Consider the following 14,726-nt stretch of genomic DNA (forward strand, 5'->3'; position numbering starts at 1 on the left):
CTCCTCACTCTTCAGCTTCCCAGAGTAAGAACCACAACTCCAGCAGAGCTCACGGGACCCAGTGGGCTTGGTCCAAGTGTAGTGAATTGCTTTTCCAGGCTCCAGGTGCTCCTGCTCCGTCTCTTTCTCAGAGCTGCAGAAAGCCCATCCAGACACAATTATATATATACACAACTATTGAAATAAAACATTGGTCACTGATTTTAGATGACAATAAGCAAAATATGAAAGATGAGGGAACAGTGTGAAAGTAAGACAGAGGACAATGTAACAGAGCTGGTCCACCAAAAGTTATCCATCATGCCAACAATCCGAAGGACCTGTCTCCCAAACAGTTCCCATCGATACAGAGAAATATGACAGCATAGCAGCCAAACAGCCAAAGGTCCCAAGTACCTCTCCTGGAAAACCAAGGTCGACATAGTTACACTGTCACTTGTCTCAGGTTCCAATAAAAGAAAGCAGACATGAGGAGACAGAACGCAGAAACAAGTGGAGAAGCCACAATCTACGAATGGAGATAAAAGAATAACGGAGAAAACTAGTCAACGCAACAGAACCACTGGAAGAAGCAGGATGTGCGATTCCTTTGGCAGAATCCCATCTGGTCAGCGGCGTTCAAAGCTAGTATTTCTACAAGTAAAGATGATAAGACTGGAGCAAAAGAACACAGAGTAAATGACTATAGATGTCTAACCTGCTCCATTTACGCTAGTCAGGTGATTATTCAGATTAGTGAAAATCGGTGCCAGATTGGAGATAAAGTGTTAATTAAATAATAATAACTTAGCATTAAGGTGAACTTCATGTCAAACTAAAAGACTTGAATTGTTTATGGAGCAGATTACACACATCAGAAACAGAGCTGAAGCAGTTAATTTCTATATAGCTTTACCTGCCCTCAGCATCTGATCACACTCTACACCCAAATCAAAAGAAAGTCTGAGTGCCAGGCTTTGACATCTATATGCCATTTTACGATCAAGTGCTGCATCGTTTGTGTATTTCTCTCTTCTGACCTTCCTCTCAAACTGGACTTTGTTCCTCTCCCTGGTGGAATCCTCCAGATTTCAGGCTGCACTCACTGACTGGTTTGCTAATTGGAGTTAAGATAATGTGTTACTATAATTCAACTACAATTAAATAAGTGTTGTGTGAGTCTTCTTACTTGGGGGGCTTCTGTGAGATCATTTGCTTCCTGCACCAAAGTGTGTTTTCCAAGGGTGGAATGTGATTAAATTGATACATACAAATGTTTTTCTTTTGTTTTATAGGGACATCATTTTCCATTTTACTGACAAAAGTAATAGCTTGTCAGTTCTTTTGCCAGCATGTGTAAACCGACGAAAGCAGGAAAAATACAACTGTATGCAGCACTTTTAGATTTGATGTTGATCTCATTTGTTGCTCCTCCCTACTTCCATCGCCTTTCATTTCATGAACTTTCTCTGCTTGAGTTCAGAGTGAGTCAGAACAAATTCCTCTTTCTCCATTTTTTTTCTACCTGTCCTCCTCCACTGAGAAGGAGAGGTCGAGCAGCTCGTCAGGAACCCACGTGGATTCTGTCCGGGCGCTGAATGACCCACAACACACAAACATAAATAGCTATCATTAAAAAAACAAACACTGTGAGACATTAGTAACCAAACGCTTTGAGGAGGATGCTGCAACAGGAGAACGTGGTTATTGCAGGAAAACATATCAAAAATGCAAATATGAATGGTGCCCATGGGGGAAAAACACTTTTTTTTTTGCTGGTAAGGTTCAAATTTACATGAGTGATATGAAAAGCAAAGAGGACACATGAAACAAAATCCAAATAAATGGACAATCATCTTATTTGTTATCTTAACATTAAAAATAACATACAGAGGTCCAGAAAACTCTTTCACACAAAATTAAATGACTTGAAGCAATGAGAAATGTTATGGTTGAAAAGACATTTTCAACCAACAACAGAAAACAACACATCCAAAGTAAACAGCATTCCATTTCAATCTTGATTCAACTTTTACAAAATTTGTGTAATTCGGGGACATTTTCTTTTATTGACTGAGAGCATGCAATCTCGTAAAAGATTTAGTGGCGATATGAAACCATGAGGCTTTTTAAACTTCCTTGAGTTTCTCCTTCACTCTCTCACCTCTGATGGAACTGAAGAGTCTGGTCTTTGGTGTGGTTGATGATGAGGAAGGGGGCCGCACCATCGTGGTACTCCGAGAACCGGATTGTGGCGGAGTGCTCGGACAGGTTCACGTCGACAATGATCCCCCCCACCTGGACGGAGATAAAGTTACTCATCGTCTTCAGAGAAAACATTCCGATGCTGGAAACAGAAATACATACATCAAACTCGTAAGAGAGTGATTACTTACAGACTTGTCCAGATGCAGCAGCAGACAGTTTTCTGGTCGTGTGAAGTCAATTATCAGAGGAGGCGACAAACAACCTTCCACTTTAATTTTGAGCCGCTTGGTGTCGTTTTCAGGCCAGAAGGGAATCGCAGACTAAATGGAGAGAGAAAACAAAGACTTCACCAAAAAGGGTAAGGCAAAGGGGTTCTCTTTGTGTGGATATTTGGTTGCTTTCTCTAGCAGTGCCACACTAAGGAAGACACCGAGGACACACCAGAGGAGTGGAAATCAGTTTGTCCTCCATGCTTTGAAAATGGTTAAAGGTGGCTTATATTTGGAAGAAACAGAACTCCCATTTCCACTGGAGGTCCAATAAATGTTGGGAACTTTCAAAAGTGGGCCACATATGCTAATATGCTATATCTTTGTTTAGTTTTTAATAATCAGAAACTAAAAGAATTAAATAAATCACATTCAGAAGTGAGGGACACAGCAATTGTTTCAGTGTTGAAAAACCTAATAAAGTCAGATTATGTCGTGCTACTTTGGTTGGAGTGAACGAATCAGTCCCCCAGTAATACATTTTACCCATTTCAAAAAGTTAAGTCCATAAACTCCTAAATTCTTCTAAATATCATGTGTGCACTGAACTTAATGTTAACAGGAGGCAAGTAAACATGCAACAGTTCCCGAAATCAAAATTATATCAAGCATTAAAGACAATTATAGTTCATTTGATGGAGAAAATTCCAAATAGACAAAAAAGCAAAATGTTAGTCACAGCTGGTTTGGTTCAAACCTGCTCTGGATGTGCTTCAGTCCAGTTTTCTTGCCCCTCCTCACAGATAAAGACGTTGTGCTTTGTTGTGTTGACCAGCGTGTAGAAGGGCACAAAGCTCACAATTCGAGTCAAACTGAAGCTGCTTGCATCAATCTTCACACCAACCTGCAAACCAAGAATGATGGAGAAGCCCTGTCACGTCACGTCTCAAAGCTCACGACTACACACTTCAATTACGGACGCAGTTTGAAGTGATTCTTCGAGTGTGATCACTTGAGTCAAAATCTTACCAAATAGTCTTTATACCGTCCTTTACATTTTATATCTCCGTGGCTGCCGACGGTATCCAGAGAGAAGTCGTCTGAGAGTTCGCTCTCTGAGATCATGAGACGGACCTGAGGGGAGAAAATAGGTCCAGAATAACATTTAAACAACAATTAGAAAGTCACAAAGTCTCTACACGGAAATCTTTATAAAATAAATATGATATCAATTTGAACGCACACCTCTGTGTGTACACTTAAAATTTATAGTTTTTAGGTTGATTTAAATATTGTATTTGAATCAGTTCATCAGGAATTGCTTTTTTCTGTGGGATATAATGCAAGACCCATCACAATATATCTCCAAGACTTCAAAGATAAATTCAATTTAAAGTGGGTTTTTTAATTACAATTGCAATACTAACATAAGCCGAATAAATAAGGTATATTTGTGCCATGTCAAGAAGGAAGAATTCATTTTCCTCACTTTATTGTTCCGCAGGAAGTAACGAGGTTTGAAGGAGAAGAGCAGCGGCATGTCATAGTCCAGCGGGTGTTTACGGTGGATGTCGTCAGCCTTGTACTGCAGCAATCGGCCCGTCTTATTCACCATCCAGTACGGGGAGTGGATAGCAATCACCATTTGCCCCAGATCATATTGAACATGCACCGCTATGTCCAACTCAGCCCTCTTAATCTCCTCCCCCTCCAAGTCATCTTCCTCCTCCACTCGTAGAGATCGAAACACGATGAAGGTGATCTCCTCCTGGTCAGTCTGGAGACTGCATACAACACAGAAGCAGAACTATAGCTTTCTTGTGAAAAGACACTATATGTGGCATATAACCATCCCAAACACAAAATGGGCCACTACACTCTCAAAGGTCACACCTAGAAAGGAAAAGTAAAATAGTTACTGTAAAGGAGATCTAAATCGGACCTGTATTCGGCAGACCAATCCTGAGCAAAGTAGTCGAGGAGGTGGAGATCCAGACTTGATTGATTGATGACTGCAGTTTGGAGCTGGGCGGAGTAGCCGGGGTTCAGAGTCGCTTCAGCAGCACAGGCTCCAGAGTCCTGTTAGAGCATCAGGTAGAAAGGGAAGCAGTGAATCTGGAGTGGATTTGGAGAGAATTCCTCAAACATTATGGTAAACATTATGAAAATGTAAGACATTGTTTTGCTTTATGTTTTGAGTGTATAAAGTGATAACTCAAATAGCTGTTTTTTTTTTTTTAAGCGACAAGTTTCAGCAAGTATGTACAATTAGCATATTTTAACAGCAAGCTTTTTTTTAATATTCATAACTGCTGACTATTTCTTCACTCAGTGTCTTTAGTTCTGATCATCTTTGTAAGAAAATAACTTACAAAAATGATATAAATAGTTACATCAAAGCTGCACTTGGAAGCAGCAGAAACTAAAAACTGCTTAAAGGAAATTATTTTTACAATAATGTACAAACATTTATAGTTTGACGAAATGTGTATTCATCAATAGTAGTACATGTGATTTAGGCGACAATCGCAAATTTTTAGTTTTTGTTGCAAATCAACTCTTAAATCCACAACGGTCCTCTAGAACAGTGATTAGCAGGCAAATCCTACCTTTAGTTTGTATGTGATGGGGTAAGGAAGCAGGTTGCGTAGCAGTATAGAAGGCCACAGATGAAGCACAAATGGCACATCAAAGTTCTCCCCAACATCTCCGGTGTGTTTGAACGTCACTGCATCCTTCACTGGCACCATGTTAATTGTCATCACACCACTCAGGGGCCCTGCGCGACGGCAGGCCTGCTGTAGGCGAGTCTCAGACTGCTGGTTACTGAGGTCCTCATAACTGAAGCCCTCTGAGCACTCAAACTGCTCAGACTGGCTCTCAGCAATGTCTTCAGTTACAGGCTGAAGGCTCAGCTCCGACCTGAGGAGAGCAAGAGCAGATGGTAGGAAATGCGAACAAAAATGGTGCATTGAGAAGTGAAGAGGTTATATGTCTGAATGTCACCTGTATGAGTCCAGAGGGACACAAAACTCCTCAGTGGGAAGAGCTGTTCCCAGACAAGTTGCTCCTTCAAAAACTTTGAATGGTATAGAGAAATGATTGATGAGCTTTGTGAAAAGGGGAAAAAGAAAAAAATATATACTTTTTACATTTAATCTTTTTAATTTAATTCACAAGATGACATTGACAAGCTTATTTATGTGTGTTATTAGAATATTGCATCTTGAGAATGTGTTTGACGTAAGGCCAACAAATGATGCTAGAAACTATGTAATTGTAGCAAATCTAGCATTATTTTTTGAAATCTAAAAAATGAAATACGAAAGCTAAGTAAGTGTGTCAGTAATAGGTGGTGCACCTGGAATGGAGAGCGGATCTTGATGTACTTGCTGCCCTCTACAGAGTAAATCTGACAGACCAGGAAGCGAGTCACCCCCGAGTCATTGTGCATCACGCTGTACATCCCTCTGCCCACCTTGATCAAGGGTATCACACTAGTGGAGGTGTGTCCCTTTGGAGCTGTAAGTAGCAGAGAGGAAATAAAAACTCTCCTTTACTGACATTAAATTGCATTCTGTGAATGTAAATCGTCTGGTTAAAAAGTCACAGCATTGAAATAACTGACATGCAGATTATTGGTGGTATTATTATAAAATAATATGTACAGCTCTACATTCAATAGCTTATTTTGCTGTATTATTGTCGCTATGGGAGGTTAACCAATCAGTGACTCTGTACACGGTCCAATTCTAAGTGTAAAGTGAAACTTACTTGGCTGTATGAAGTAATCTTTTTCACTCAAGGAAATCATAGCTGAGAACTGGTCAGACTCAGCTGTGGCCGAGTAATCCATCCCGACGGTTTCACCATCCTGCAGCTCCACTGTGTAATCGGTGCTTTGCTGCACGATGGGACAAAACATCTCACTGTGGCGGACAGACACTGGCAGGCCCAGGCGATTTTTCAAGATAAATGGAGCTTCATCCTTTTGAAAACACTCGGCTGTCTGCTTGGCAGCTTCTGCAAATGCCTGCAGAGAACAAACAGACACACATCAAATAATGAGACCTTTTCACCTCGACGGCCATTTTCTCTCAAACTGATAGCAGATCTCTTTTTCTTACCGTGCCCAGGTTACTCAGCATGGCCAGTCCACATTTGGAGAGAGTGATATTGAGCTGGTCTTTACTGCTTACAATGATGACTGTCTTGTAGTCTGGGACAATGCAATCCACTTCATCTGACAAGCCTGAGTATTTCATTGGCTTCTTCTTCATCTGGTTACAGCACAGTGCAACATTAGACGCTAATCTGGATGTATATTGTCACATGCTATTTCCATGAACATGTATGGTACATGGGAGGTACAAGTACCTTCAGCTCCAGTCTCCACGATCGGAAACTATCTCTTGTCTCCTCTTCTAAAGGCTCCAGCAGTGGTTCCCAGACTCCCAAAACTTCATTGAAATAGTGAACCTATATATATATATATATATATATATATATAAATGGGGGGGAAAAACACACACACACACACACACACACACACACACACACACACACACACACACACACACACACACACACACACACACACACACACACACACACACACACACACACACACACACACACACACAGAATCTTGTCACGTTACATGAACATAAGCTTTGGAAACAATACAGGTACACTAGAATAGATCACAGTTCAATATTAAAGCAGATCAACATTACAACAATTTCCATTTGAAGAATCTAACCACAATACTAAAATCAAACAGGTTTATTTATTCGGATTGATGATTGGGTCTTACCTCGAGGTTGAGCTCACTGTGTAAATTGATAAGTGTGGACCAATTTTTCACATCACCATGGAAGGAGGACTTTGCCAGAAGCATGGGGATCGTGCGATGTCCTACTCCAGCCTCCAGAGTCAGACAGATAGATTTAATGGTCACCTGCAACAATACAGAACCAAGTAAATTACCCATCCCGCCACTGCTGCTCAAACTGAGTGTATTTTTTTGAACAGAGGACAATATGAACAGAAAAGCAAAACGTTTAAGACACAAAACTATCGAAACAAATTTCTACAGCAATGTAAATATCCTAAATGACCAAAATCCAGAAATAGCAGTTAAGTAGTTGCATAATATCACAAAAGGAAAAACATCAACAAACCTGTAAGGACTCCCCCTGTGGAATAAGAGGGACCACAGACTTTGTATCTTCATCTCCTGTCTCTTCAAGGAACCAGAACTTGAAGTCCTTCCAGCTCCGTTTCTCCCAGAGGTCCACGGGGATCGGGCTGTCCAGCTCTTCAAGTGTCTCTGCCGTGGGAGTCAGTGCTGACTGGATGGTGATCACTGTATTGATGATGATTGGCGATACCTGAGCAGAGTCAGATGGATGGAGAAACATGAGTCTTCAGAAGAAGCTTCTATCATCTGGATTTGAAAAAGAACTATAATATTAGATAAACTTAAAAAAAAAAAAAAAAAAATTAAAAACCAGAAACCTTCAGCGAGAGAGCATTGATGGAGACCTCCATAGCTTGAGGAGAGGTCGGAGACTGAGTGCTCTGGTAGAACACTTGACATGGCTGCAGCACCGTGGTTACATTGTGTTTCCTCTTCTCTCTTAAGAAGGGACATGCCACCACCTGCAATAATCACACACCAACTTTTTAAGATATCTGACCATCAATCACAAATGTCAATGCATATTCATAGTTTTGTAATAGTTTGTTAGTTGTTGAGAGTGCTTCGTGTCAAGCCAGCCATAAACCTTGAGGTCCTTGATAAGAGCAGTCATCTGGGATCCGTCTGCACCATTTTTCATCACAAGTTCACAGTGTGTGGTCATCACGAGCGCGGGGGCGTCTGCGCGCGTCAAATCAGCCACAAATACGATCTCCGGGTTACGAACAACAACATTCATCTCCGTCTTTGACACCGTGGCTGGAGCTGCAGCTGAAAGCAGCACAGAGCATCAAAGAAAAGCGTTGGGTTCTTTTATGTGGAAGATTCAGTTCAACTTGCATTTCATTATGAAGTTCTTCTATACAAAGAATGTCTCAGGGCAAACCCAAATGGATTAAGTTTGTTTGGCTGACCGAAATAAGATTTTGTTATATACCGATCGCTATTTCAATAACAACTGACAATGCTCAACTCACTGGACTCTTTTGACGTGACAGAGGAGTTGATGTTCTTCTTTTCTGTAGAACTACTACTGCTCTTGGCTTGTGGCACCTGAGCAAAACCCTGCTGGGAGGCCTTCAGAAAGATATCTGCCACAGTGAGCAGGAACTCCATGCTGGCACACAGGTACACATCCTGCACCAAGGTGTCTAAAATGGTGCCATCGCGGCCCTGGCGATAGTTCACCTCCACCATCATGTTCTGTTCGGCACCGGGACGCAAAGCCATCATCCTGAGGGAGTAGAAAGAAGAGCTGCGAGTAAACAGGCAGTCGTCAAAGCGTTTTGAGGATTTCAGTTTACTTGAAAGTTAAAAGTACAGAAGCAGCAGAACCAGCTTCAGGAACATGAGGTCTACATTCTGAGATGCCGCATGTTAGTGGCCATCCATGATGCTCTGACTACGCGAGTATGTGTTCCTGGCCAGTGCAGATGACTTATCTTAATAAATACAGATGTGTATTTTGTACCTTGAGGTGACCATTTTGATTCTTGGCCTCTTGTCGTCAAGAAGGCATGTAGTGAGTCGGACCGAGGCTTTCATGGAGCTGTTGGAGAACATGTGGATGGAGGTGGAGATGGTGCCCAGAGTAAACTCTGCAAGCTTCAACTGCTCATCATGGGGGTCTAACGGCTGAATCTATTAAACAGCATATAGTATAGAGCCTTTGTTCATCACGTGTTCATTTATGAAAGATAACTAGGTCACTCACATGTATAAAAGATTTCTTCATTACCTCATTCTCATGTGGCGTGTACAGGACCAGTGTCATGGAGTCAAACTTGAAGTCTAATTTGAGGGTGATCTTCAGCTTGCTGTTTTTCTGGGTCTCCACAACAGCAGCAGTCACCACCGTGTTATCTGCAATCATCATGAATCATCATGGTTTTTCTACAGTAAATCAACATATTTCCTCATAAAACAAAGACTTTCAAATTTCCATAAGATCATAATAATAGATCAACTTTGGAGCTACAGTAATCCTCTGTGATAGTAAAAGTCAGATGTCTACTACTCTAATTCATTCGTTTCATTTTTTAGAGCCACATCACACATATCAACACAAATATCAGGACAACTGCTTACTGCTGGCTGGTCCAGTGGCCCCAGAGCTCGGTGACTCTTTGTGGGAGGCAGAGTCCGAGGATTGGTCGGTGGAGGGAAGCTCAGCTGGAGGTGGGACAGCATCAGACTTCTCTGAGAGGTTTTCACTCAGTGTCCTCAAAACCACCGTCAGGTCATCCTGGCAGAGGATCAGCTGTTGGGAGCATCAACAGATGATGACTGGAACTATATTTGTTAAACAGTGTTTGATTTTGTGTTTTACTGTATGCAGTGAGGAAGAACCAAAGAATAAGGTTGTCATAAGTCAAAATGCATTATTATTAAAAACTATAGCTTTGACTTTTCTTCCCATTCCTATGCTATTTTACCTCACTACTTACCGCCATGGGCTTTAGATGAGCTGTAATCTCTATATCAGGGATACTGTGGTACCAGTTGGATGAAAGGTTTCTCTGGATTTTTAAGTCAAGGCTGACGGGCTTCAACAGCTGCGTTTCTCCTTGAAAACTTTCATCTACGTAAGTTGTTCTGAAATGGACAACACCAATTTACTCATTAAAAATACACACGGACATTCAGACATAACTCTTTGCTGCAGGTTCTAACCTGTACATCTTCAGATCAGTCAGTATCACTGACATCATATCCACAACAGGTGGGATCGTTGCACCACTTTGAAAGGGCTGCATGATGAAATGGTTCTTCACTGACAACAGACCGAGGTCAGCCACAATGACATTTGAGGAAGTGGAGGACTGGGGAAGGAAGATGACAGGTGCATTGAAGTGGACATTTAGAGCAATCCGAGTGCTCCGCTCTGCCAGCTCCTTTACACCTGAGGCTGCTTTTTCTGCAGCCTGGACCGTCACCTCAGCCAGCGCCTCTTTGGCTTCCTGAAAGTTATTGATGAATGCCTGAAAGGAGCAAAGTATGGTGGGAGAAGCACAGAATGACAGATGCATTAGTTAAAAAAAAAGAATATAAACATGGCAAAAATGGTATTATTCAATTATTATACATTATTCTGAATTTATTATTTCTATATGTGTAGTTCTTGAGTAAAATCTTGAAGGAGAACTCAATTTTGGTTAGAGTAACAGAGTAATGTCATGATTCTTACCAGTATGGAGGAGACAAACTTATTGAGGAAGATGACCTGAATGCAGCCCACTGTCAGAGTGACATCAGTGTCAACTTTTGACATGTCCAGGTAGGCATCGCCTTCTGTTGCATCTGTATAGTTTACCATGCGGAAATCAAACACTTCCTTATCCGCAATGGACACAGCCTAAGAAATAACCCAGAGACCGAGCAGAATTAGAGAGAGAGGGGTGGGGGGGTTGGAAAGAATTTGTGGTCAGTTCATAAAGGAAACATGTACCTTCTTATAAAAGGCATCTTTGTTGCAGTCTAGGATCACAATGTTCTTCAAGTTGGCCAGAACCTCCATCCCTTTCTTCCTCATCAAGACCTCAGCAACCAGACCTGGAAGGGTGCGGACGTCAAAAACAGAGTTCTTCACATCCCATTGTTTTTTTTGTGAATGCTTGATAGACAATACAATTACTTTTATACCTTCAATACTGATCTCTGATATTCTGGCTTTCTGTCCTCGGATGAAAACCTTCAGGCAGCGGAGATCAGCCCTGATATGCAGATTAACAACATCTGCAAACTTTGAACTTTTTGAAGCTGTGAGATGAAGAGAAAAGAGAAATGAAATGAAAAAAAAAAGCCAATTAATCTTTTAACTCCTCTCTTGCCAGCGTGGACAGGACTTGCACATATACTTCTAACAACGATAACTCTCAGAACGTTTATGATCACTGCCAGAAACGCTGCAAAATAAAACATTTTGAGCTTGTTAGTACGACTGAATCCAAATGAGACATAATAAATTATAGAATTACTTTTTTTCTTGGCTACAGTGGTTTCCTCTTTCTTCTCTCCCTCTTTTATTGCCTCAGCCTCATCCTCCTCAGGGATGGTCGGGAGCTCGTCCTGCCCTCCTTCCTTCTTTGTCGACGGAGGAAGGAGGTTGTTCACAAAGTTCATGGCATTAAGAAGAGCCTCCGTATGGAGATGAACGTCCAGGGAGGAAAAGGTCACCTGATGACGTAAAATGGCAAAATTGAAATGAGGATTGAAACAGTATGAGCAGTGTGTGTGCGTGTGTGTGTGTGTGTAACAGCATTATGTTTATTCAAAGTTATGATTATTTGACTGCAAGAAATTTGCAGCTTGTAATTAGAATTACCTTGATGAGCTGCTCTGTGTTTTTATGCTGAGACTTGAAATCAGGGCCTTTCTTATCAGCCTATAAAAGACATAAATCCATTTACCACCATGTTCATCACATTTAATGGAATTGAACAATGTCTTCTGAGTGGAAAATGTCAAATGTACTTTGATGTACTCCAGGGTGAGGAGATCAACTTCTGTGTTGTCAAGAGTGGTGATCAGCTGAACCTGTTTATCTTCTGAATCTGTACCGGAAAGAAGAAAGAAAACAAAGTCTCCCAATTGAGCTCAAGTAAAATCTAGATGACCAAGATGCCTGTTAGTATCTACTAACCCATGTATTCTGGACATTTGAGACAAATCTCTCGCAGGTAAGTGTTCGATTTCATGTCAAACGTGCTCAGTGTCAGCTGAGTGCCCAGGCCCTCGATGTCCAGGTGGAGCACTGTGACCTCCTTATTTCCAGACAGACGACACAGCTCGACAGAAAACTGGAAGAATGACAAAAAGGTAGAAGGAAAAAGTTATTTAGTATAATAAGGGATAAAATAACTTAGAGGATTCTAAAATGCAACCATTTTTGTTCAAAACAAATTCACAAAACACAAAAATTAGGAAAGATGTATGAAAATACAAATTCCCAGGAAAAAAATGAAATAATACACAAGGTTAGATAGATTTGAACAATATATATAAAAGACACTGAAATAAAAGGAGCCATTGAGCAGAAACAGATTCAGCAACATACTGTACCTCACTGATCTCAAAAGTCAAGTGTAAGTCTGTCATGTTCTTCTGAGCGTCGTCCTTGATCAGACTTTTCCTTTTACTTGAATCCACATAGCGCAGCGGCATGGGGTTGTCCGAGAAGAATTGCTTATCTCCTATGGGAGAGCTGGGAGCATCAAAGAACAAATCCTCTTCTGATCCTGAGAGAAAACACACAATGAGCCATATAAGTCAATACATGAATTATCAAGTGGCAGAATTTCAGAGCGAGAGTTTTGGCTTTTCTGTGCAATGCACATGCTGTGTCTCACCCAATGAGGTGATGCTGATGGTCTCACATGACTCAAAAATAAGAGAGGAGCGCTGATCAGCCAAGTTCAGTGGTCTTCTGGGAGTGAGCTGAGGAGTGAATGACTGCCTTGCCTTGGAGAATAACACCAAGATAGATATGAAAAGTGAGTTATCCTGTTGTTGCGGTTCACTGAATTCAACACTCCGTATTATCAACATTCCTGATCTACATTGTTAAATATACTGACATACTGTTCGGCCCTACATAGTGCATATTTTCTTTTCCTACCTTTGATGCCGACCCGGTGTTGCGTGCAGCAGGTTTGCTCTCGGGCAGTGGGATGCTCTCAACGAGCTCCAGAACACTTCGAAGTTTATCGTCAGAGATGCGGAGAGACAAAAGAGGGAGCTTTCCAGACATCTTATACCTGAAGCATAAACACAATCGTGAAAACACCAGATTCAACACACATGTATGACTTTGCAACTTTTGTCCAACACCGCTGACTCCAATTGAAAAGATAAGATCAACTAGAAAGACATGAATATTAAGAGTTCAATGTATTCAACTGCGGTTTACTGAGTTGTATAAGGTGATGTCTCTGCAATTGTTGCCTGTTCGTTTACTTTATGCAGAGCAAGCAAGACAGAAAAACAATCCTCAATTATAAATTGTGAGATACAAGTCAATCTAATTTCATGGCAACCAGAATGAGGGATTAAGAAATAATGTGCTTTAAGTAGACCATTTCCTGATTAACAGATACTGTAAATGAATGAAAGTGCACACTCACTTTGCCATGCGGGGGTCTGTGACAACCATCGCTCTTCCAAAAACCACTTTTAGATCCACTGGTTCTAGGATGTGGAGCTGTGATCTTTTCTGTTTACGAGCCTTTTTCCAGTCACCATCTTTCACAAACACAAAATATTTCACATCTTTTTTGAGTTGAATCCAAACACAACAAAACAATCCCCATCAATGACTATTGCTGGGATGCAAAGAGAATAAAAACCATAAACCGAACGGCGTAATACATATGTAGAGATGAGAATATTTTGTGTGAAACAACATTAAAACTGCTTAGAAGATTTAAATGACAAATTTACAAACAGACAATTGAAAGATGTTTTCTGTCTCTACAGAGGCAAGATGTTTATAAAAGTAACAGAGTAACTTGTATGCATGTACCTGGTTTGCTATAAATGAGCTGAAGGTTGCTGAGCTGTATGTCAAAGCTGTCGTATGCTCTCGACATGATGTCCTCAATGTTGCTGGTGCCTACGGATAGCTGAGGCAGATGCTTCCTACTTTGACTGGACATCTGAATTAAAAAAAAAAAAAAAGGAACGAGAAAGTTTGATAAAAGAAAACTTTCAAAATTTAGTTGCATATCAAATAAAGGTCATGGAAAATAATTTTAAAAGCCAAAAGTGACATATTTGGTTTGGCATGTTAATCCAATGAGTCTTTATCCCTTTCTCACCTGGAAATGACCGAGATCCAAAAGCATGATGTTCTGGGTGCCGTTGTAAAAGCCAGTTTGTGGAATTATGACATACGAGGCCATCAGGTTCACTTTCAGGTCAAGAACTTTCTGTGTTTCTATCACATACATTAAACCTGAAAAATAAAATAGAATATTTAATTCAAGTGTGTTCAGACAATCGTTGCATAAAACTCAGGTTACATGAATCCCAGCAGTTTGAAAAAGAAAAAAAGATAAAAAATTTCTGATGCCAACATCAGGCGATAATCTTTTTCAACAGAAGAAACGATAACAAGACTATCTAGCTGA

At 40.8% G+C, this 14,726-nt stretch overlaps 1 protein-coding gene across 3 annotated transcripts in view; it reads right to left on the reverse strand.

The window, feature by feature from the left end:
• Window positions 1-14,726, reverse strand: part of vps13a (vacuolar protein sorting 13 homolog A) — a 31,423-nt gene that overhangs the window by 9,514 nt on the left and 7,183 nt on the right. For 2 of the 3 annotated variants that reach the window (XM_080498859.1, XM_080498861.1), the window contains exons 20-56: window positions 14,415-14,551; window positions 14,120-14,252; window positions 13,722-13,839; window positions 13,217-13,355; window positions 12,948-13,059; window positions 12,661-12,836; window positions 12,242-12,398; window positions 12,073-12,152; window positions 11,924-11,983; window positions 11,577-11,775; window positions 11,242-11,358; window positions 11,048-11,151; window positions 10,787-10,954; window positions 10,273-10,580; window positions 10,047-10,194; window positions 9,688-9,859; window positions 9,338-9,462; window positions 9,071-9,240; window positions 8,577-8,833; window positions 8,186-8,370; window positions 7,917-8,060; window positions 7,580-7,789; window positions 7,213-7,356; window positions 6,774-6,875; window positions 6,524-6,676; window positions 6,171-6,429; window positions 5,758-5,918; window positions 5,403-5,506; window positions 5,006-5,318; window positions 4,339-4,475; window positions 3,886-4,180; window positions 3,426-3,530; window positions 3,154-3,300; window positions 2,376-2,507; window positions 2,144-2,277; window positions 1,505-1,573; window positions 1-133 (exon numbers count right to left, since the gene is read on the reverse strand). In XM_080498859.1, the coding sequence (XP_080354985.1) occupies window positions 1-133; window positions 1,505-1,573; window positions 2,144-2,277; window positions 2,376-2,507; window positions 3,154-3,300; window positions 3,426-3,530; window positions 3,886-4,180; window positions 4,339-4,475; window positions 5,006-5,318; window positions 5,403-5,506; window positions 5,758-5,918; window positions 6,171-6,429; window positions 6,524-6,676; window positions 6,774-6,875; window positions 7,213-7,356; window positions 7,580-7,789; window positions 7,917-8,060; window positions 8,186-8,370; window positions 8,577-8,833; window positions 9,071-9,240; window positions 9,338-9,462; window positions 9,688-9,859; window positions 10,047-10,194; window positions 10,273-10,580; window positions 10,787-10,954; window positions 11,048-11,151; window positions 11,242-11,358; window positions 11,577-11,775; window positions 11,924-11,983; window positions 12,073-12,152; window positions 12,242-12,398; window positions 12,661-12,836; window positions 12,948-13,059; window positions 13,217-13,355; window positions 13,722-13,839; window positions 14,120-14,252; window positions 14,415-14,551 (5,807 nt within the window). The remainder of the gene's footprint in view (window positions 134-1,504; window positions 1,574-2,143; window positions 2,278-2,375; window positions 2,508-3,153; window positions 3,301-3,425; window positions 3,531-3,885; window positions 4,181-4,338; window positions 4,476-5,005; window positions 5,319-5,402; window positions 5,507-5,757; window positions 5,919-6,170; window positions 6,430-6,523; window positions 6,677-6,773; window positions 6,876-7,212; window positions 7,357-7,579; window positions 7,790-7,916; window positions 8,061-8,185; window positions 8,371-8,576; window positions 8,834-9,070; window positions 9,241-9,337; window positions 9,463-9,687; window positions 9,860-10,046; window positions 10,195-10,272; window positions 10,581-10,786; window positions 10,955-11,047; window positions 11,152-11,241; window positions 11,359-11,576; window positions 11,776-11,923; window positions 11,984-12,072; window positions 12,153-12,241; window positions 12,399-12,660; window positions 12,837-12,947; window positions 13,060-13,216; window positions 13,356-13,721; window positions 13,840-14,119; window positions 14,253-14,414; window positions 14,552-14,726) is intronic. The other variant, XM_080498860.1, reaches the window with a different exon arrangement.

This window comes from Blennius ocellaris (assembly GCF_963422515.1).
Source record: "Blennius ocellaris genome assembly, chromosome: 7".
In the NCBI taxonomy this organism is placed as follows: Eukaryota; Metazoa; Chordata; class Actinopteri; order Blenniiformes; family Blenniidae; genus Blennius; species Blennius ocellaris.